Source organism: Lissotriton helveticus, chromosome 2_1, assembly GCF_964261635.1.
Source record: "Lissotriton helveticus chromosome 2_1, aLisHel1.1, whole genome shotgun sequence".
Classification (NCBI taxonomy): Eukaryota; Metazoa; Chordata; class Amphibia; order Caudata; family Salamandridae; genus Lissotriton; species Lissotriton helveticus.
The window spans coordinates 46459415-46483269 of NC_136059.1; the positions used below are offsets into that span (position 1 = coordinate 46459415).

The window sequence follows — 23855 nt, forward strand, 5'->3', positions numbered from 1 at the left end:
TGGGGAAGAACGGGATAAACAGAGGATAGTGAACAGCAGGGTGTGGTTGCTGACAGTGTGCGTATGTCATTTGTTTACATGTGCACATGTGGATACATTTGCAGCTGCCCTGCAGGCACTTTCCTATGTATCTATAAAGCAGCAGACGGGATACTCATTCCACATAGTCACAGAAAAAAAAGGTTAAAGTGAAGTTATAGTTAGGTATTGTTATAAAGCAGACAGGAACAAATGATGATTTCCAGATGGTTTATTAAAAGCGGCACAGCAACAGAAGTAAGCAGCCACAGCGCAGGCAGGGACAGGCAACTGATTGTGATGCCTAGCAGCAACCTTGAGTTCCAAATGGAACTCTAAGCATACAAATAAATACAAGACCATTTAAAGATACAGAATATGAAATACATATGAACAAGAATGTAACAGGTATGGTGATAGTATCTTACTTTTCATTAAATAAAAACCTCAGAAATCCACTGAAAAACAAAGGTTAACAGGAAGTTATAGTTAGCTAAAAAAAAAGGTCAGTTCAAACATGCTATTTTAAACTAACCAAACCACAGAAATTCATCAGTTATAGTTATCTCAAGTAACTATAACTCTTGCCCTAACGTAACAATAATACAGGCCACCTCCATGCAGTCTTGTCATCAATTATTCCATATCAGATGTTGCAGTTATGTTAACAATGATGTAATAGATTATGTCATGAGTGATGTAATATGTGGGGTATTTAGCAGTGCATGGCGATGGTTGACGGGACAGGGTATCCCTACCCCTTAAATTATTTAAAAAAAAAAATGGGATAGGGTACTAAGTCCTCACATTCTGTATTGCCCGTCGCAACATTTGTTTTTATATTGTGGCCAGCCAATCAGAGCGCTCACTCCCATAGGCCCCTGCTCTGCGGGAGCGAGCTAGACAAAGGGAAAAAAGCCCCCTTGACCAATCAGAACACTCTATTTTGGTTGTTTTCAGAGTCCAGCGAAACCACCTGTCCAAATAAAAAATATTTTTTATGGAACCAATCATTTTATTAAAGAAAGTCAGAGTAAAAGAACACAGCTTCACGCCTACAACCACTGGTGGGTAGCGCTTACATTATATGTGATTACATAGCTGTACACTTACAACCCTGAGGCTGGCAGAATCAATAGAATTGTTTCTTGATTGTACAAACTGTGACTCACAGAATTAAAATAGGAGAAACAAAACTTGAAATAAAGAAACCCACCCCTCTCTCTTAAACCCACACCAGTCAACCCGTCCCCCCAAACTCCCAGGCCTAAATAGCAGAAAGGGTACCTAGATGCAACCTAATTTCATCGGCCGCAATGTGGGATAGGAAGCATCTTGTGGTAGCAGTCGTCGAATTTGTTAAATATTTAGGACATGTGATCTCCCTCATTTCTTTGGAGACCAGTTGTAGGAAAGTGGCCCATAGTTCAGCGTATGACTCTTCTTTGCGGTCAACCACCAAGCACAAACACTCCATAGCCAACACAACCCATAGGTTTTGAAGCCAAGCACTAAAATCAGGAATAACCGGTGTCCCCCAGTGGGCCAAAAGTACTTGTTGGGCAGCTAATAAGGCTATCGCAATCTGTCTACCCCTCAGAGAGTGAATGGGAAATGTCAGAGGATTTGACAGCCCCAGAATGGTATATGCCGGAAATCTAGGAAGGGAAGTATCAAAAGCCTCATCTACGTTATCTAAAACCTCCTTCAAATAGCACTGCAGTTTAGGACAATGCTATAATAAATGCACTAAAGATCCGGTCATCCCGCATCCCCTCCAATAGTCCTCGGATTTGCTTTTTTCCCTGCTGTGTATCCATGCTACAAAACGACCACAAATGCAGGACTGATGTTCAATTATCCCTGCTTGTCAAGGCGCAAAAGCTGTAATCGATATACACCCTTCTTAATCAATGAAGTTTTTTATTTTATAACTTAATTCTTTTTTTTCCGACAAAATGAATAACACATTTTCCATTAACTGTAGAAAGAGAAAAAATCAGTCTATAAACACAAGACCTGTATCCATGCTGGCATAAAGTACTCATAAATATCACTTTGTAAGCTGATTCTGCTATACGCTGTATGATGTGCCTGATAGTGTATTTCAGCCCATTCTTTGTCGGAGAGTGTCCTATCTAATTCTGCCTCCCATTGAGTATAACTCAGAGATGAGGCGTTTATCCTCTTTCTTACATAGCAGTCATTTTTTCAATGCCGTGAGCAACCGCAACGTCCCCTATGGCAGGAAGGTGATATAACCCAGTGTCTCAGTTGGGGAACTCGTCAGATGGAGAGAGGTCATAGTCCTTCCTCAGCTGTTCTAATGGAATCAGTCCCTTTGTATCAAACAAGGATCCTATCCTCTTGCAGCCCCCTCCCTCAATCTTTGGAACACCGCTGAGTCACGCCCCAGGGTAAAATCCAGATTGTTCACTATCTGGGACATTGAAGGTGGAAAAGTAGCCCAGCCATTCTTACCTGCCACTGCATCCCACACCTTCATGTTTGAGGATGTAACAGGTGAGGAATATAGTCCCCATGCCCTGTGTTTACGGTGAAGCCAGACCTCTCACCATGTGTTTGCCCCTGCCACAGATTGGTCCATAAAGTTCCAGTGTTTTTCAGAGAGGGGGCGGTTCTACTTTACTATGTACTGGAGGTTCGATGCCTGAAAATATTGGTTAATCATAGGAAGCCCCGCACCCCACTCCCTCCGGGGAAGCATCAAATCCACCTCGACTGAAATGTGTACTACTAAATTGCAGGTCAGCCAACAAAAACGCCTCTAACATCTTTGACCTAATTCAACACAATGATCTAGACATTATCATCCTTACTGAATCCTGCCTAAATCCAGCCTCCACTCCTATTTTAGACCTCCTTGTACCTCCCACTCATGACATAATAAGGCTAGACAGAGTTAGGAAGCTTGGAGGTGGCCTAAACTGTATTCATAGGAACACACTCGATTTCCCACCTGGAGTCCTCTTCGCCATGTGCCTGTGAATATCTTTGTCTCAACATCTCAAGTAACTACCGGCTGATCTGCAAACTTCACACCTTTTATCATCCTCCGGGAGACACCCTCCCCTTCACTGAACGACTAATGGAGATCATCTTGAGTAATGTTGACTCAGATATTTCCCAAATCTTTCTTGGAGATTTCAATCTCCACTGGTCTAACCCTAATGACCAAGCGGTAACTTGCCTAAAAGACTTGTTGAATGATCATGAACTGACGCAGCTCTGTGACCAACCTACTCACAACAAAGGTGAAACTCTAGACCTTATTATCACAAAAGGGCAGTCCATCACACTGGAATACATTACCCCTTGTGGTCAGACCACCACTGTATTCTCTTCTATATTAACTTGGAGGTATCGATGAGGAAGGCTCATCCAACGAAAGCTAAGATCTGGAAAAGGGATTTCAGATCAATTAGATGGGAAAGTAGCTTCGACCCTGAAGTTGGATCCCAGGATGGCCGCATTCCTCGCCAAGTTCATTAAGGACCCTAAAGAAATTATTGAAAGGTCCTGGTGGGCATGCCAGGATAAGCTCCTGGATGCCGTCGGCCCCATGATCATGATATTTGACATGGCAGAGGATGGAAAGGCTTGGGGCTCTCTCATTTCCCCGTAAGGTCTCTCTGGTTGGGCACAGCACGCAGTAATTTTTTTTGGCAACACCAACTGTCCGCTGTCTATCAAATGGAGATGCTCATTCTTGATCAAAGTGCATCATAAGCTGGGGCACCTGGAAGACTCCGAAGCAGGGGTAGAGGCACAAAGAGGGCTATTTGTTGAGCCGTTTTAAAAAAAATGACTGGGAAGATTTGTAAAAAAGTTCACATCTCTTGACAAGGCCCATTCCTCTATTAAAAGGGTTTTCTCCTCACAGGTTTTCCGTGAGGCCATTCGAGGTGGGAGCAACCAAACCTGCCAGTCACCTTCTCAGTACTACGGAGGGCAAGTACCTGGTGCCGGCTGTGCCAAGATCAGGCACTCTATGGCAACTTCTATCCGAATTTTGGTAGGCAGGTCCAAGGCGGAGGTTTCAGAGGGACCAACATTGCCTCTAGGTCTGGCAAGTGTGTTTACCTCTTCCCTCTTAAAGGTCAGGGGCCTGTTGGCTCATTTGTTCCATGTTTGAGGAATGCTCACGAGCAATGAATGGGTCTTGCAGATGGTACAGGGTTTCCACATAGAGTTCTGCGGGTACCCATGCCAGCAGGCACGCCCCAGACCTATTCAGTTATCTCAGTGTGAGGTGGAGCTGGCGGACACAGATGTTGCATCACTCCTGGACAAAGGGGCTATTTGTCCTACCTCTCCTCATCCACAGGGATTCATAAGCAACATGTTCGTTGTTGACAAGGCAGACGAGAGCCGACTGGTTGGTTTACCGGCATTTCAAAATGGAGGGGATTCATCTAGTTCGGCATGTCTTGTGCCCACGGAGTGGATGGTCCCTCTGGATTTGAAGTATTCATACCTGGCCATTCAGATTTTTCCCCCTCACTGGAGGTTTCTACAGTTCTTCTGGCATCAGAAAACATTGCAATTCACACCTGCCTTTCGGTCTCTCCTCCACTCCTTGGTGCTTCGTGGAGTATCTGCAACTACAACGGATTTGCCTTATTGTATATCTAGACAATAGGCTTCTCATGGCACAGAATCCTCACTAATTGGCCATTGGCCATACAATTATATAATAATAACCCTGAAATTCTTCAGCGTTGGAGCACTCCGTACAAAAAAGATGCTCTGAATAGTAGGCTTCAATTTATTAATTTACGTGACGAAGGCCATGAACACCAAGGGCCTGTAAAAGGAGGGTGTAAGGACCAATCATCTATAAACGGGCAATATCATAGCCCAGGAATTCAAGTAGCAGGAAGTTGGAAATTGGGAGCAATTTCTATTCTTTAAAACCTCGCAATTAACTTTGGAAGCTTTAACATGTCAGTCCAACAAAATGAAGGTGCAAATAGATCTCTTGAGTGCTATGGCATCCTCTGTAGCCGGAATAGAACAGAATAACTCAACATTAAACAATGTATTAATAAGGGCACAAACCCAACCAATATCTACATATGCAGAGTGTAGTTGTGCCCCACTAATTAACAAACTGGCCACCATTCTTGATGTTTTGAAAACAATAATTGACTATGTAAAAGGAAATGTATTTAATGTTGGAATTCAAGCCATCCAGATTGATAGCTCCTTTAAAGATATGATGAAATGTAAAGACAATATTGTTGTTAAAGAAAAAACAGTTGATAAAATGAATGATCAAGAAGTGAAAAACCTATGCTTGTCACAATCAACATCGATAAACGTAGTACCAGAGGTTCACCTATCCAAAAGACAGAGAAAAAACAAAGGAAAGGGAGAAATAAAGTCTCTAAAAGTATAAAAAATACAATTGCCTTGGATGTAGTGAGACGGAATTGTGAAAATAACCAAGAACAAATATTACATTGTGAAACAGAAGTCAAAGAAATGTTACCAACAAAACCCATCTACCCTTTATTCAATAAAAATCTATCGGGAGTACAAACAGTTCTAACAAATAAAAGCCTAAATAAGCAAACTGATAGTACAAAACAGATAGATAATGAAAGAAATTAGCCGTCAGGAATGCCGCAAGTGGAGGAAAGTAAAGAGCAGGTAAAAAGTAAGCTAACACGATTGGAAACGGAAAGAGCAAAGAGTGAGATCACTAGAGAGGCTGAAGTGAATAGAGATTTGTTAGAAAACTGGAGGGATATTAAATTACCACAAGACATGGGAATTGAGAGAAAGCAGTTACATAAACACCAACAATCTTGGCCTCAAGCTGTTAGTAATCACAATGGGAAGTTAACTGAGCACGCTCAAGAAAAAGGAGAAAATAGCTTGCAACAAAATAAACTAAACAATCCTGATCAAAAAGAGGGACTAATGCAGGTAATTTTTATGCTGGAATATAAATCTAGGGCTAATAACGATATCTCGAACCGTGGAAACATATTAAAATTGTGTAATGCAGTACCTTCACTGGAGAAAATTAGATGTACTGACATAGAATCAATTGAATCTCTCGTAATCAATAACAATAATCAAGAATCAACATTAGTAACCTGGACAACATCTACTGCTGCTAGTCTTATTGTACAAGAACGTAATCTTGTTCTGGATTGGTGAAAAAAATAGATTAGAATATGTTCTTGGAACATAAATGGTGTTCAAGCAAAGATTCAGAACACGCAATTACCCTCCTTGTGCTGTTTTCAAATCATATCTGTACAAGAGACTTGGGCTTTAATTCCTTTCAGGTTAGAAGGTTTTAAGGGCTACTATTCGTTGGCCACGAAAACAAGTAATTATGGCAGATCCTGTGAGGGTGTGGCTATTTTCATATCAACTGAACTAAATATGGAATGTGAAATGGATGTGCAAAGTCTAAAGGATTATTTAATTGTCAAAATACATTGCAAGGAACAAAATATAATTAAGTCTCTTGTAATAATTAACGTATATATTCACCCTGATACCGGTTCACGAAGAACAATGGCTAACTGTTTGATAATTATGATTATGCAGCATTGGACAATGACATCCAGCCCGAGATTATCATTACTGGGGACTTTAACCCCTTTGCTGCGGCAGCTATTCCGCCGCAGCGGTAAGGGGGAGGCGGGGCCGCGCGGCGGTCCCGTGCTCGTGACGGAACCGCTCCGTCACGGCCCGCGGGCGAGCTGTGCTTATGACGGAACGGTTCCGTCACGGCCCCGCCCGCCAAATAGAACCTTCAGGGCAGGCGCGGCGAGCGGGCCGTGACGGAACCGTTCCGTCACCAGCACAGCCCACCTGAGGCTCGTGACGGAACGGTTCCGTCACGAGCATGGGAGGGGTTAACATGAATATGTTGTGGTCTTATGTTAGAGATGCTGAAATACAACAACATAATTACTTATGGGCAATCCCCAGCTTTTCAATTACAATGGATTTGAAGGAATGAAAGAATGAAAAAACTGGTAAGACTTTTGTAAAAGAATTAGAGGGTGCTAAATGGGCGATTTCCGCAAGACTCGCCACCTGCATGGACATATCAAGCAGGTGATTATAGTTCCAGAAAAGATTACACCATAGCACCGTTGAACTTATTTCACAAAAGTCTGTCATACCAGATAGAGGGAACAGAAAGAAGTGATCACGATCAGCAAATAGAGTTAAACTTAAATGGGTTAAGATATGAAAACTATGACACTTCCGGGAGAAATAGTAACAGTAAATTACAAGAAACTTTATTGGTCGGAAAACATCAAAGATTCAATCACAATTAATGCACAAAAAATTGTGGAGTCCTACTTTGAAGGAGATTTTTCTAACGCTATTGAAAAATGGTCCCTCATTATAAAGTAATTCATTTCCAGTCAGTCTCAAAAATATGGTAATAAAGGACAGTGGAGAAAAAAAGCATCATGCTCAATGGTTAAAATATCGTCTGAATGTCATTTAGTAAAAAAAGAACGTAATAGAACCCTAAGATTGGTAAAGAAGTACCCAGGTAATCAAATTCATAGAGAAAAATTTCAAAGGATGAATGTAGAAGTAAGGAAATTGATCTGGAAGGATAAAATGCAAGTAAAACAATTGTTATGGGCTACAGCTTTATATACTTGTAAAAGGAGTAATAACAAGAGACTTCTGGGTTTTAGTTAACAAATTGAATAGAGCTAGTAGGAAATCTACTTCTTCAACTGTAACTCAATGGGAATGGTTTACGTTTTTAGATATGCACTTGAATCCTATTCCAGACATGGTTATGAACTCCACTAATTAGAGTATAAATGGAGTAGGAGAAGAAAAGAATACTTTTACAATAATGATAACGGAAAATCATGTATACAAACTTATAAAGATACAGAGATCCAATGGATCCCCCGGCCCAAATGGGATTCCTGCGGAGTTTTATAAGGAGAAAGCATTATATTGGTCGACCTATTTAACACCAGTATTTAATCACGCTCTGCAATAAAGATCAGTCCCAGAGTGTTGGAAGGGATCTATAATTTATCCTATTTATAAAAGTGGGCATTGGTCTCTCCGAGCCAACTATAGACTAATCACACTCCAAGATATTGAAGCCAAACTTTTTGCATCAATTCTCCTTAAAGAGTTAATTGACTGAGCAAATGACAAGCATTTATTTCCGCCAAACCAATCAGGTTTTGTACAAGGTCAAGGGATGGCACCGAATATTTTAACACTGGGAATACTAATGGAAAAATATAAAATAAAAAAACAATCACTATATTTCTATTTTGTCGATTTTAAAGCTGCCTTTGACTGTGTGGATAGGCAAATTTTATGGAGGAAATTGGATCATTATGGTATTAGTCCCTGCCTTTTGAATGCAATTCAAGTGTTATATACTGAGACCTGGACAAGAGTCCGACTTTCTAGGAATATTAATACAACTCAAGGCTTAAAGCAAGGGTTTGTTTTAGCTCTGTATCTATTTAATTTTTTTTATCTGATTTTACGCCTGCAATGAACAATGACTTTGAAGACTCACCAAAGCTGGCAGAGAAACAAATATTGAATTTGTTATATGCAGATGACGTTGTCCTGCTAAGTCAAAGAAGGATAGGGCTGCAGTGATTAATAATCAAAACATTGATGTATTCAATTGAGAATAAAATTACAATAAAAGAAACAAAAAACAAAAGTAATGGAAGTCAGCACCAAGAAACTGAAGTGCAGTTATTATAAATGGTACCTCAAAAAGCAGGAGCTAGAAAAAGTTCAATGCTATAAATATCTTGGGATACTGTTTGATGAGACTGGACCTTTTTCATACAATAAAACACAGATGAAGAAAAGAGCCAAAAGTTTACAAGGGGCCTTTCGCTTACTTTACAGCTCCTTAGGAGGTCCAACTTATATCCCATTATTAAAAGTAATAAAAGCGAAATTGCTCCGTAGCCTTACTTATGGAAGTGAAATTCTTCGTGGTATGGATTCTACATTACTAAATAATGCTATCACAAAACTTTTAAACACTTGTTTCGACTTCCACCCAATGTATCGCCTGCCCAGATCAGGCTGGAATTTGGCTTCTGCAATCAACAACATGCAAGAATGGGTCAGTATGTTAAGACTTGGAAACAAATCAAAACGAATATTAATAATCCAATGTGCGTTCTACTGTGGCAAGTGATGCAACAGAATGAAAATGTTTTTTTCTATAAATATCTGCAAAAGGCTCTCGAAGAACTGTCAAATGTCCTTAACTGCACAAAGTTTTAAGAAAATTATTTATAAATCAGTAAAACATCTATCCCTTTTGAAAGACTGAAAGACAAATAACTGTTTATTAAGCGATCTCATGCATGGATGCTGGTGCAGGAATATACAAGTCTTAAGGTACAACCGTAATTAGAAATACAATGGTCAGTACAAACCACAAACATATTTATGAAAGCAAGATTCTGCAACTTACCAGGCTTAAAACATGCAACGCCTTGGCTGAGACCATTTATGCTGACTCCCTGCAGACGATGCAAGCTATGGGTTGAAAGTATTATTCATTTGGTCTGTATATTTGCAGTAATGATTGTGGGAAAAAAACGATGTCTGAAAAACTGCTTCATTGACAGAGGCATTCGTAAGGGAGAGGTGTGGCGCCGCGGCCAGGGCGACTGACGCTGGAATCTGGGGATCAAGGTTCGATCCCCGGCTCCGGCGGCAGGTTAGCCCAGCACCATGTGACTCTGGGCAATCGCTCGCTTAATCTTTCCGACTGCCCCCAGCGCCTAGAGACTCTTACGGGTGATTGTGCGCTTTACAAATGTGGATTATTATTATTATTATTATTATTACATGTAGACATGCTATTGTAGTTTGTTTTAGACCAACAGATGTTAAAATGAACGCCAATTTAACAACATTTTTGATACTTACAAAAAAATAACAGGATGCTTGTGAGTTGAGCCCAGTAAATCTGAAAGTTTAAAATAATTAGCGATACATTTCGTACTATATAAATGAATTTGCACACAAGTAATGAAATAATAATTGTTACTATCCATATTAAGCCTTGTGAAAATGATGGACTGATGTAATGCTTATAAATTATTTTCCGGGACCTTTTTAGAAAATTATTTTGAGATTATTAGGAATTTTAGATTTATTTGTTGTTAAATTTTAATTGGTGTGTTTTTAATGACTGTTCTAATTGTAAATTGTTATTAATCATGCAACAAAATGTCTCTATCCCTTTGCGATCACCAGAGTTTCAGCTCAGATCAGACAGCAACATGCAGAATTGGTCCTGATTGCCCCACTTTGGAAGTCACAAGTCATGTATCCAGTTTTCTGGAGCTTTCGTGGGATTTTCCAATCTAACTCCCCCTATTTCCAAATCTTCTAATCAGTCTAGATCAGACTCAGAATCAAACGGTGCTGGAGTTACAGGATTAAATGGTTGATCCCAGGCCTTTTGTCTCAAGCTGAAGACATCTTCTCCAAGGCCTGATCTGACAGCACAGTCAAGCCATAAAGGTCAGCTTGGGTGAGATGGTGTCATTGGTGTGAGCAGTGGAGTTGTGATCCTGTGGCTGCACAGGAATTTCAAATCCTGAATTGTTTTACTACTCTGGCCCAGTAGGGCTTGGCCTCTTGTTCTATCGATACTATCCATTCTGCAATATCAGCAGAGTATGTCCCTATGGAGGCCCTCTCTGGTGGGGGAGCATCCATTTCTGTGTCGATTACTTTGGGGAATATTGTTATCTCTCCCACCGGAACCAAGATTTTTGCCACTTAGGATGTTGATAGTGTGCTTAACCTCTCTTTGCCCCGGTAACCTAATAGATTTGTCTCACACAAGGCGATATCAGTGAAGCTGGCAATGCTTTTCTGTTTGATGTCATTCAGATGGGTTTCTGATGTTCGAGCCTTAGATACATAGGACAGATGTTCTCCCATTGGAGTCTCTTTTACGATTAATAAGCATATTAAATGTAAGACTAGGGTTGTAGAGTACCCAGATTTCTTTGTTTCTCCTAAGCTGTGTGTGTTGCAATGTTTGAAAGCCTACGAGGCAATGTCAGCGGAGTTTAGGCCTCCAAGGGACCACTTTGCTCCCAGGAAACCTCATAAAGCTGTTACATCTCCCACTATAGCACAGTGGGAGCGATGGGTCATGCAGGAGGCTGGAATTGATCTCATGATCTTTGGTGCTCACTCTACGAGGATAATATGAACGCAGCTGATTGGTTTTCAGATTCTAAAAGTTTCTACTTTAAACTAATTTTGAATATGGTTCATCTGGTGGTAAGTAAGCTTTAAACTAACATGAGCCAAGCCTCTGGTCCTGACCTAGAATGAAAAGTTTCCTAGATATCAAAACAGAAAGATTCAATTATATTAAGGACACAGAGAAAAGAATTATCCCACCCACTGATATCTGATCTTGGAGACCCTCCGTGTGACAAGTAATGAGTTTTGCCTTTTCTTCTGGATAGTGGCTCTGGATTGTGGTTCTTTGATGATGTCACCAGATCTGTTTGTGAATACTTTGGTTGCTTGCTGACTTCTTGGTGTCTATATTCTTGTGGTGGTTTAATCTCTTTTATTCCAGGCACGGATACTGAAAAGCAAGATGAATAGACAAAGGTCAAGGGCATGACTTGTGCAACCAAAACCGGTCCTAGGATGCTTGTTTCCGGTCCAGGGAGGACCTGGCTTGGCAGTTCAGGCTGGACTGTTACCATGAGGCACAGGGTCAAGAATGATTTGCATATGGCCAGGTCTAAACTGGGGTGGCATGGTGAGTAAATGAATGATGGATTTAACACATTTCTTGACTGGGGGTGAATGTTTTGATTTGTTCTGCTTTCTATCAATTGTGTGCCTTTTGCTTTCTCGCCCTAAGTGCGCCAGGTATGCCCAGACGTGGGTCCTAGGCTCACTGTGACAATGGAATCAAGCTATCCTGGCTGAAGGGGGGTGACACCCCGAAACCGGTCCGAGGATGCTTGTTTCTGGTCCAGGGAAGACCTGGCTTGGCAGTTTGGGCTGGACTGTTCCCATGAGGCACAGGGTCAACACTGATTTGCATATGGCCAGGTCTAAACTTGGGTGGCATGGTGAGCAAAAGAAAGATGGATTTAACCCAGATCTCTTGACTGGGGTGAATGTTTTGATTTGTTTTGCATTCCATCCATCAATTGTGTGTCTTTCTTTTGTAGACAAAGGTCAAGGGCATGACTCGTGCAATGAAAGATGATTGAGAGAAGAGAGACAAAGGATTATAGGGAGAGTCCTGTTACCTGATTTAATGTTGGGACTTGACAGACTACGTTGTCTGGTATTTATGTTAAGCAAAGCATAATCTTCACCTCCGTTTCCTTAATAGAATTGAAACTTTGTCACTTCACTAAGACATTTTTCATTATCGCACCCAATAAATTAAAAAAATCTAAAACCAAGCCACCCATGATCAGGGCCTAACATTCGAATTAAGACTTTTCTAGATATCCTGGCTTAGAGAAACGCATGAGAACTATGCGCCTATCCGCTGGCCCGTTTCTTTAATCATCACTCTTTAGAAGCTCAGTGGCTCTGTAAGTATTGCTAGCTTCCATAGCTATCAAAGTCAAAATGTCTATACTATTGGTCATTGCAAGTGTCAATTTAGTTCAGTTCAAAAGCTTTATTCGGTTTGTAATAACAACCATATAAGTAAACATAAAAATACATTATACTTTAGAATTCCTATGAGCAGGGCATACCAGAAAGTTCCCCAGCAAAGACTCTTACAGTGGCATTCCCCTTGGCAAGGTACCCTTGACTTTGATTCTTTTCTATCCCAGCATGCGCACTGGAATAGGTTCTGCGCATTGGAGGAGGTGGATTGACTCAATCCTGAGGAATCCAATACCCTGCTACCAGATCTGAGACTAGATGAGGTAGGGAACACTTTAATGGAAACTCCAATCATATGCCCCCACCCTATCCATACACCAGCGCCTAGTAATGCCCAGGTTATACCCTTATTAGCGGCTATACCTCCAAGCAAAGTCCTGGGCCCTCAAAGAAGCAATGGTTATGATTGCAAGGATCCTCTAATGATTCTTAGTTGGAACCTTGCAGGTATCCATCGGAAACTGGGGTCACCAGAGTGGAACTCTTTGGTGGAGGACCATAAGATATGTTTGTTCCAGGAGACCTGGAGCCCAGTACCCCTCCATCGCGTTGGCTATGTCACATATTTTGTCCCTGCGGAAAAACACACAAAAGGTAAGGGACGCCCTTCGGGGGGACTGCTCACTTGGGTAAGCATCTCCCTTAATTGTAGCATAAAACTCAAGCAGATCAATAGTGCAGATATCCTAGGACTCTCCTTAAAAGGTCCTCGCAGGGGACTAACATTAGATCTGTTTAATATATATGTTAGAGGCACTAAACATGGGTCTATGTCCCCGATTGTAACCACCCTAGAAGTAGAACTAAGAGAAATTGCTGGGGGTGCCCAAATCCTAGTTGCGGGTGACTTTAATTGCACCTATGAGCCACTCTCCTTAGATGATATCTTGGACTTGGGTGAGGATGACATCAGAAGGGGCATTCCAGCCCTAACTATTTCCCCGATTAAAAGATGGTCTCATAGTGCAATTCAGTTAAATGCGCTGACATTGGAGTTTGGCCTAAGAGCCGCAAACGGTCGTACACCATCAGATCCTCTGGGTGCTGCCACATATAACAGACCCAATCATACATCGAGGATCGATTATATTCTCCTGGACTTTACGCTATGGGATTTAGTGCAGGATATGGCAGTTTTACCCACGGTAGAAAGCGATCACAATTCGCTTTCCCTATCTTTAACGAACCCCTGGCCTAATAACCCAGCTGAAAAATCCCCTAAACATGCCCATAAAATTTCCGTCTCTTCTTGTGGGAGACGCTTAAAGTGGAATGAAATCTCTGTTGACGAAGCCAAACTTAAAACAATTAATAAACTACTCTTAACCTCACAAAGGGAACTGGATACCATCAACCCAGCCTTGGCAACAGTCAAGTTGACATCTATCTGTGAGGACACACTTAGGTCCATAGGGGACATATTCCTGAAAAAGGGGAGTTTTGGGGAGGAATATGGTATCCCAGAGCCCCAGGGGCAAACATGACTGGTATACATCTGCATGCAGACGTGCCAAATCCCTCCTGATCGAGGCTGTTAAAGGCAAATTACAACCCCAGATACAAGAGGCAAGGAAAGAGTATAAGCGAGTATTGGCTAGAGCAAAAAATGAGTGGGAAGTAGAGTTCTGGTGCACTTTAAAAGAGGCAAGTGCTAAGAAAGATCCAAGGCTCTTCTGGGATACAATCAGAACCAGAAACAGACCAGATAGTGACCTCATAACATGCAACATCACTAGCCAAGAGTGGGTCAACCACTTCTCTAAACTATATACCCGTCAATCCGGTCATAACATCTCAGATACTCCAAATGAAGAACAGGGATGGGAACTGGCTCCAATTGTGACTAAAAAGGTCTGGGATGTAGATCAAATAGACCCAGACCCAGACCTCTCAATAAAAGAAGTAGAGTATGCCATCAGTACCATTATGCCTCAAAAGGCGCCTGGTCCTGATGGTATCCCTGGGGATCTACTGCGCTCAGACATCCCGTTATGGGGGAAATTCATCCATTGCTTGCTTATCGCCATCTGCAGGGGTGCGCCGATTCCCACATCCTGGAAGGGGGCGGAGGTCGTCCCTATTTTCAAAAAAGGTGCCAGGGACGCCCCGTCCAACTACAGACCTATAAGTTTGCTGGACATAAGCCAAAAGGTAGCCGGAAAGGTACTGTTAGTCAGAATATTGGAAGGGATCGACGATAACAATATACTTTCTGACTATTAGGCTGGGTTTAGAGTGGGCACTGGCACAATTGAACAAGCCTTTAGATTGATGCTAGTGTACTGGAAGGTGGTGGTCATAGGCAAAGGCAGTCTTTATCTCGGGTTCATAGATTTAAAGACTGCCTTTGACCTAGTACCTAGAGAGACCCTCTGGAGAGTTCTTACTGATATGGGGATACCGCATTACATCTTATCGCTACTTGTAAGACTCCATGAAAACAGCTTTGCCCAGATAAGATGGGGCGCAGGGGGAGAAAAAAACAGTAGCATTCCGGTGGATAGAGGGGTTCGCCAGGGATGTGTTCTAGCTCCCACCCTTTTCTCCCTGTATATCAACGGAGTGGTTGAGCACCTGCTGAAAGATCCTTCAGATGAACCATCCCTGGCGGGGGAGCGTGTCCCCACCCTTCTATTTGCCGACGACACGCTCCTCCTGTCCAAATCCCCAACGGGCCTCCAAAAACTCCTTAACAACTTCCAGACCTTTTGTGTAGAACGGGGCCTCGTAATCAATACCGATAAAACGAAGTATCTTGTGATGAATCCCCCCAAAAAACCTGCACGCCCCCCCACGCTGAATGGGGTACCTTTGGGGAGGGTAGAAGTATTTGATTACCTAGGCATCCGTTTGTCGCACAATATGCAGTGGGCCCTCCATCTAGATAAAATGTTGCTAGCCTATAAGAGGATAACGGGGGCCCTTTTGAAGGAGCAACGCTCTTGTGTTATAAGACCTATAGCCCCTGTCATCGACATCTATATAGCAAAGGGAGTTAGCTCCGCTCTGTATGGGGCAGAGCTATGGGGTTCCTGCAACATAAACGAACTGTCAAGATCCGAGAGGAAGTTCTGCAGGGCAATTATGTCACTTCCCCAAGGCATTCCCATGACCCCACTAATGCTCGATTTAGGTTGTCGACCCATTGAAGACCTAGCAAAGTTCCGGCCCCTACTCCTATGTAGCTTTCTGGAGCTCGACAACTATGCGAAAGGTCTCTCTGAGATTATGTCACTACCAGGATGGCACAGAATCAAATGGCTAAGAGACATGAAATCCCTCTTGTGTGATTTGGGCTTAAGCGAAGCCTGGATAAACAAGGCATCCCCACCAAAGGCAACACTCAAGAGCTTGTACTGTAACTGGATTTTGACTAACAGGAGTACAAATCGTACATTGGGCAGATTGACGAAGGACTTCCTGAGATTTAAGGACCTACCAATTCGGGAACTCTACTTAGACATTATTGAGAAACCACTTGATAGGTCCCTTTACTTTAAATTTAGAACTGGATCTTTTCCTCTGCACACCTTTACATCACGGTGGAAATTGCCAGCTCAGACCACAGTGTTTTGCCCCTCGTGCCCACTTAAACAGGAGTCAGTGGCACACTTTATGTTTGAGTGTCAGGAGTATGCCCGACCAAGAAGAAAATGGCTTAAGCAATTGTGCCCCTTGCTGGGGACCAGGCATCATGTTGAGGCATTACGTATTTTAATGTCAGACTCACGACCACTGTATGTCTGTACCCTCTCAAAAATTTTATCGTGGGCCTGGTGTATTAGAGGCAAAAGGCTTAAAGCAAATGTTTAATTCTTTTTTAATTAAAACTTTTTAATATGTCTTCTTTTTCAACGGAAAACCTAGTTTTTTAAAGTTAAATGTAATTAACTCGTTGTATTCTAATCAAATTTTAATCAAATGAATTGGTGTGTTTTTACTGTGCAGCTTTTATGATAACATTTATCGAAATAAAGCCTCTTTGACTTTGACTTTATAACAGCCTCAGCAACGTTCTCAGAGTATAAAACTTTGCATGGGCAACTGTTTGTACGATATGGCTTCATACTTATGTGCAAACTCGCAAAAAATATCCAGAACTGTGCAAATTTCACAGAATATCATATATATATATATATATATATACGCAAACTATACTACAGAATTTGACGCAATATGTGCAAACTTTGTAATAAAGTGGCTAATGCTCACAGTATACGTAACCATCAATAGTCACCCAGGTATTTTAAGTATTACTTAAAATTGCACACTGAAATACCTTCGTGGCATACAGGTTTTATAGAAGGTGGCATGTGCTAATATTGTACATTATGTGCAAATTACGCTATAAAGTGTTGTGTGCCAGCCATATTCCTTTTTGACGAAAGGGGGGTGGGTACAATCGCCTGCGGTGCCATAGCGCACTCTACTGGATAATCGTTCATAAATTCTTGCCAAGAAGCATACAATTTCTTTTTGGGCACCAGTATCCAGTAGTACACGTCATAGTATGGAGTAGTCCACAAGATCAAAAGCGCTACTTAAGTCAGCGAAGCATACAAACAAATTACCCCCTTTCGCTAATATATACTTGCTGATAAGAAGATCAAGGTTGATGGACTGTTCCAATGTGCCTAAACCCTTCCTGAACCCCTATTGGGCTTGTGAGAGGATTTTGTTATCTAAGGCCCAAGATTCGAGCCTTTTCAACAAAATCCTACTCATTACCTTATTGGATGAGTCAAGCAACGATATTGGCCGGTAGTTACAGGCTTCAGATTTGGAACCTTTTTTATAAAGGGGAATGATTAATGAGTGACCCCATGATGGCGAGAAGTGGCCTTCTACAGCAACATTAAAAATCCTAGTTAAAATCGGGGCCCATAAAACCATTTCACTCTTGTGCCATCAGGCCCAGGATCTTTACCTCCTTTGCTATCTGCTAGCCCTTCATATACTTCTTCAATATTTATCGATAGGGTTAAAACGGGCCAAGTAGACTCGGGAAGAAAGTTGATGTCAATCCTATCTGGGTTAAAAATGTTTGTAAAATATTCGATCCAATCGTTGCAATTTACATGCGAGGTTAGTTCTGGTTGGCAGTCATCCTTTAAAAATGGACAGTTTATTGTCTCCCAGAACAATTTGCTATTGTTAGTAGCTGCTGCTAAACTGAGTTTATCCCATGCCTCACATTGCAATTCTCTTTTACGAGCTTTAATAATCCGTTTGTAATTAAAATGTAATTCTTGTATGTGTACTATGTTGCGTGGCTTAGTTCGTAATGCTTTCTTCAAACTATGTAGAGCCCGTGTGCAGTTCCTATCGAACCAACCTGCATGTACTTTTTTTCCCCCACTATGGTTCTTAGTAAAAAGTACTTCTATAATCTTATTAATTTTAAGGAAGATAGGAATCAGGTGTGTTGAATGTATCTCTTCGCTAAGGCAGTGATCTATTTCCCGTCTGCATTTGACTATCACTTCCTTTAGTATTTTTTGAGGGTCAACACCCGCCCATTTAATCCTCATACCATTTGCTCTTATAGGGATTATGTTAGTAATACTCTTAGTATTATTTGGTTGTCTATTCCCTCAACACAGTAGTGATAACGAAATACTATTATGATCGCTGACAACCTGTTCTGTGATCCATAAATTAGCATATTCACTATTGCACGAAATGAAAACATGGTCAATAGTAGTAGCGGCATTGCTGCTGGTAAAAGTTGGGCATTTGATATTGTCCCTAGTCATGGTGCAACTCAAAAGTTCAAGATCGAACTTTGCTATTAAAGAATTTATTGCTGTACCATATTCACCATGTGGAAAATGCATCTGGCCAGTGTTATCCTCTACATTATAACCTTTCATGAATCAACAAGTGTTAGTTTAGGCCAGCGGGCACGCTTGGATATTAAAATCGCCGACCCAGAGGATAATAGCTTGTTTATTTGGCTCTGTCAATGCCCTCTCTATTTCTTTTTCCAAATTATGAACTACGCTCCCCATATTACTATTAAAAATGTTGTTCTAATAATTAACTAGAAGCAAATCTTTACCCTTATAAAATGGAGCCTCATTAGCTGGCAGTGGTGATCTATTGTTATGCAACTTTTAATTTTACATTCCATGAGTTTATTAGAAACGAGAATCAGAAGACCACCCTTGGCCCTTCCTGACATGGAGTCAGTAGCATTAATCCATTCATCCCTCCACAAAAATTGGGTCTCTATGCCAGGTCTCTTGCAAACAGATTATATCATAGTTTGAAGTGAGGAGATCTTTCCAGAACGGCGTATCTAATTTCCTATTAAGACCTGCTATATTCCATGTCATAATTGTATATCCTTCGTTTACACCAATTCAATTCAATTCAATTTATCTTTATTTGGTACTTACAAAGATACCATTAAAGAGCATAAAAATACATACATACAATTTTTTTTAAAAGAGAAGAGAAAAAAAAGAAAACAGTAAAAAAGCAGTTTAAAAGAATTTTTAGAAAATTTTCAGTTAAAAAAAAAAAGGTACATCATTCATTCAGTCAGTCAATGGGGGTCTTAAACTGAGTTCGGCTCAGAGTATGCAGTTATTTCCCTGGTGTTCCTTAGTCTTAACGAAACTTTGATGAAGCTTATGACACATAACAAAGTGTGTGGGTCTGATGCTTTTTGCAAAAAAAGGAGGGCTGCTTTGGCATGCTTCAGTTTTTGATTTTTCAGGATCCTAACTAAAAACTTCTTTCTTGGCTCTGAATAAAAAGGGCATAATAAAACAAAGTGAAGGGTATCCTGCGGAGACCTAGTGTCGCAGCCGCAGGAACCCTTCGCCTCTACAGTAGATGTAAAACCTGCAGGAACTGCCAAGATATGGTGAAGTAAATTCAAACGGAACCTAGTCATATAAAATCTTTCCTGCGCATTATACATTACCGCTAGGTATGGTTCCATTTTAAGATTTGTAGAGACTACTGACCCATATGCCACCACCGAGGGTTTTGCGTTTTCAATGAGGGCCCTCTTTGCTGATGACCATGCACTGAATGAGTTTTTGACCAGTGCTTTATTCTGTGCGGTCATCGACTCTGGGTCAGTAAACAAATCTTTGCAGTCAATACAGTCCAAGGTATCCCTTACATATTTGAGCCATGTGATTTGCTCCCATTTATCCCGACTCAAACAATCCATAATTATCTGTCTGCTAAAGCAAGCCTCTGGGTTTGTCCATATCCTGATCCAGGCCATAATAGGTCGAATCTTAATTTTATCCACGATATAGGGCTCGCCCAACTCCAAATGAGTTATATGTGCGGGGGTGCTCTGTGGAACCTTAAGAAGCCTTTTGAAGAATTTGTTTTCCTCAGCCTGTATCTGCTGTACATGGTTGGTTTTGCAGCCCCACACTTCCGCTCCATATACCACCTTAGCACAGGATACAGCTTTATATAAGTTTAGTATCTGTTCCGGGGACCACCTGCCTAACCTCCTTCCGAATGCCATTATAGCACCCGTTGAGGCCACCAATTTAGATGCATGTTTTTCCACCAGATTCTTAAATTCTAATTTCTCGTCAAAGAGAACGCCAAGGTAGGAGAATGACTTGACTATTCCCAACTTGTGTTTGCCTATGCTATACGAGAAAGTATTTTTTTGGTTCCGGCCTGTAGTCATAACAAAAGACTTTTCCAGGTTTGCTGAAAGGTCCAAAGAGTTCATGAAATTTACAAACCCATCAATTAGCTTTTGTAGTCCCAGTGAGGTACGGGCTAGCAGCGCCGCGTCGTCCGCATAAAGGAGGACGGGTACCGAACGCTGGCCGATCTTAGGGCAATCCACGCCCAATTTCATAAGTTCTTTGTCCAGGTTATTTATATACAAAGAAAACAGAAAAGGTGCTAAAATGCAGCCCTGCCGCACTCCGCTTGTGCAGGGAAATGGTTCTGTCTTCATCCCTTCGTTGTTATAGCGAACTGTGGCCGTGGTCTCCCAGTGTAGTGCCTTCAGAATGTCTACTAGTTCTTGATCCACCCCCAAGGAGATCATCAAGGCCCATAATTTTTGTCTATTATCACGATCAAAGGCCGCTGAGAGATCCATGAAACCCATATGGATTGTCCCCTTAGCTGCGATGGTATATTTAGCTGTGAGGAGATATAGGTTTAAACATTGATCTGTTGTGGATCTCCCTTCTCTGAATCCATACTGTACATCAGTTAAAATATGGTGTTCCTCTGCCCAGGCTTGTAGGCGATTTAAGATTACACGTCCTAAAACTTTGGCCGTAACGTCTATCAGAGAAATTGGACGATAACATTGGGGGTCGTCCCGGCTACCCTTCTTGTAGATCGGAACAATGGTTGCAGAGGACCAAGAGCGAGGCAGCCCTGCCACTACTGCCTCGTTCAAGACCCTGGTGAGAATGGGTGCCCATAAATCAATATTACTCAAGTAGAGATCGGGAGGGATACCGTCGGGACCAGGCGCTTTGTTTTTTGACAGCCCTTGAATAGGTGATTCTGTTTCTTTTAGCGAAAGCATTAAGCCTACAGATGTTGGTGGTTTAGACCCATTTTCTTGTGGTATGGCCCCCGTGTGATTGTAAAGACCACAATAATGATTTCGCCAATGCTCAGGAAGAATGGTGTGTACTATGTCCGGTCCTCTTGGGTCTTTAAAACATGGGTCATTTATGATTTTCCAGAAGGCCGACATATCCCTCCGCTCAGCTGCTTCCCTTAAGTCCTCCCATGCTTGGTTTTGCAGGGATTTTTTACGTGTTTTCAGAGCTTTTTTATACGTGGCTCTCTTTCCTGCAATCTTAACTTTGTCTTTCGGTTGATCAGTGAGGCTTTTTTTTAGGTATTTCAATGCCTTAGTACAATCGTGGTCAAACCAACGTGGGGTCAAGGGCTGTTTGGGTCCTGTTCTTGGTGTTGATTTCAACAAACTATCTACAAGTTTGGCAATTTCCTCAAATGCCCTAACCACAGTAAGACCGCCCATGGTTTCATCCAGGCATATTTGCAATTGTTTTTCACCCCTCGTCACTAGGTCAAGATAAAATTTATCCCCATTTATCTTGGCCCATTTCAGCCTTCTCCCTTGTGATGTTACCTGTTCTAAGGCCTCAGGTACACCCGCTCCCACTCTGAGATTCATGCGTGTAAAGTCCAACTTCAGTGGGTTATGATCACTGAAGGGGCTTAAAATGATATCAAAGTTTGTGATCCATTTTTTGAGTGTTGGGGACACCATTATAAAGTCTATATAGGAGTGGCAACCTCTTCCTTTGTACGTTGGATTGGGTTCCTTCTTATTGTCTATCTTTATGAGGTCCATTATGGGCAATAAATTATGCCTCTTGATGAAATTCTCCATCTCCTTTCCTTCGATGGTATGGGCAAAATGGGGCCCCTTTCCCTCCGTACACCGAGACCAATCTTTATTTATGGGTCTTAATTTTTCGCACAGGTGACAGTTGAAATCCCCTGCTAAGATGGTGTATGGTAAACCCTTGGTATGGTTTACTGAGGATAGGTTTTTAAAATAATTATCCAGTTCTTTTAAGGTTTTATTTCTAGCCCGTGTACCCACCGAGTTGTACCAGTTTATCAGGGTAATTTTAAGACCTTTATGCGAGAAGCCAATTGCTTGCATATTTATAAAGTCGCACTTTAGGTTTGACCACTGTCCCTGGATGCGAAGGTCCACGTATATGATTAGTCCACCCATAGCTCTGCCAGATGGTGTTTTTACTGCAGGGACCCCAAAACTTTTAAACCCCTCTAATGGAAATTGATTGGGGTCGACAGACCAAGTCTCCTGAAGACAGATAATATGGAAATTGGTTACAAACTCTCTCCACTCCTTCACATTATGTTTGGCTGCTATCCCTGCAATGTTCCATGATAAAATTCTAATGCCTTGCTCGGCCTCCGTTTTTTGTTCACCAGCAGCCATGAGGTAATTGACTGGTGCCTCTTCCGATGCCACTGGTGAGCCCATTGTATTTGGTAAAGAACCTTCCCAGGACACAGTATTCTGCCCAGACTTTGAATTGACATTAGTGTGCACTACTAGAGATTCATTAGTAAATACACTAGGAGCCCTTCTTTGCTCTGCTAAGGTGGTAAAAGGCGAATGGCCTAATTTTCGCCTTCTTTTCATGGCGCTCTCCTCCATCAGACTTGGGTTGCATTCCCTGTTTTGTTGAAGTCAATCAACATTGTCCAAAGTGCAGAACCTATTCCAGTGTGCGTGTATTGCGGCTATTGGCTCATAGAAAGGGGGTGCCTGCCAGGGGGTCTGCCAATTTCCTTCTCTATGGAACTGCATGGGTTGTGGGGCCATGTTTACACGTGGTCTATTTATGTATGGCAGTCCATATTTTGGAAGTAAGGGATAGAAATATGATAACGGTAGAGGGTGTATATTTGTCTGTAGTCCCATCGAAGGGGAATTACATATGTGGGTAACTACCGAGGTGTCCCTGAAATTAATTGTGATTACGTCCCCTGCCACCGTTTTTGGTCCATTTCCTATCCATTGCCCCCTTCTTACAGATAATATTTCCCCCGACATGTGTAAATGCAATGGTTTATTGGTCCTAAGCCATTGAGCACATTTGTTCCTTAGCTCCCCTTCATGTTCTCTTTTACCTTCTTTTAGGGGGGGTACTCCTGTTAGCACCACTACATATGGTAGTGCTTCTGGTGGTAAATTAATGGAGTGAAACCGCACTCCAGGTTTTTCTCTAGGGGTGCCTGTGAGGGCGTTAGTTTTAGGTTGGGTGGAATTTCTTGTTGTGACTTTGCTTTCACCGGCCTTGGCTAATGACTTAGGACTTTTCCCATGGTTTTTATTTTCCTGTAATTCTACACTCTTTGTGTTAGTCGGTGGATGTGTATTGGTTTTCGCCGGCATGTTGTCTTGTGGATTATTTGTTAAACTACCAGTATTAGAGGGAGAGATTGTCTTGCCCTTATTTGTATGCACTTCAGCCCCAGATCCAGAGTTATTATTTGGGTTATTTGAGGCTGTAGTTGATACTTGGGGCGCCTGTCTAGATGGTCCTATCACTCTGTTATTAATGACAGATGTTAATCTGTCCAATTTGGCCATTAAGGGCTTA

At 41.7% G+C, this 23855-nt stretch overlaps 1 protein-coding gene across 1 annotated transcript in view; it reads left to right on the forward strand.

The window, feature by feature from the left end:
* LOC144817694 (long-chain-fatty-acid--CoA ligase ACSBG2-like) overlaps window positions 1-23855 on the forward strand; it is a 366066-nt gene that overhangs the window by 48751 nt on the left and 293460 nt on the right. Inside the window, exon 2 of the mRNA XM_078674443.1 lies at window positions 11657-11845. Coding sequence (XP_078530569.1) covers window positions 11701-11845 — 145 coding nt within the window. The 5' untranslated portion in view covers window positions 11657-11700. The remainder of the gene's footprint in view (window positions 1-11656; window positions 11846-23855) is intronic.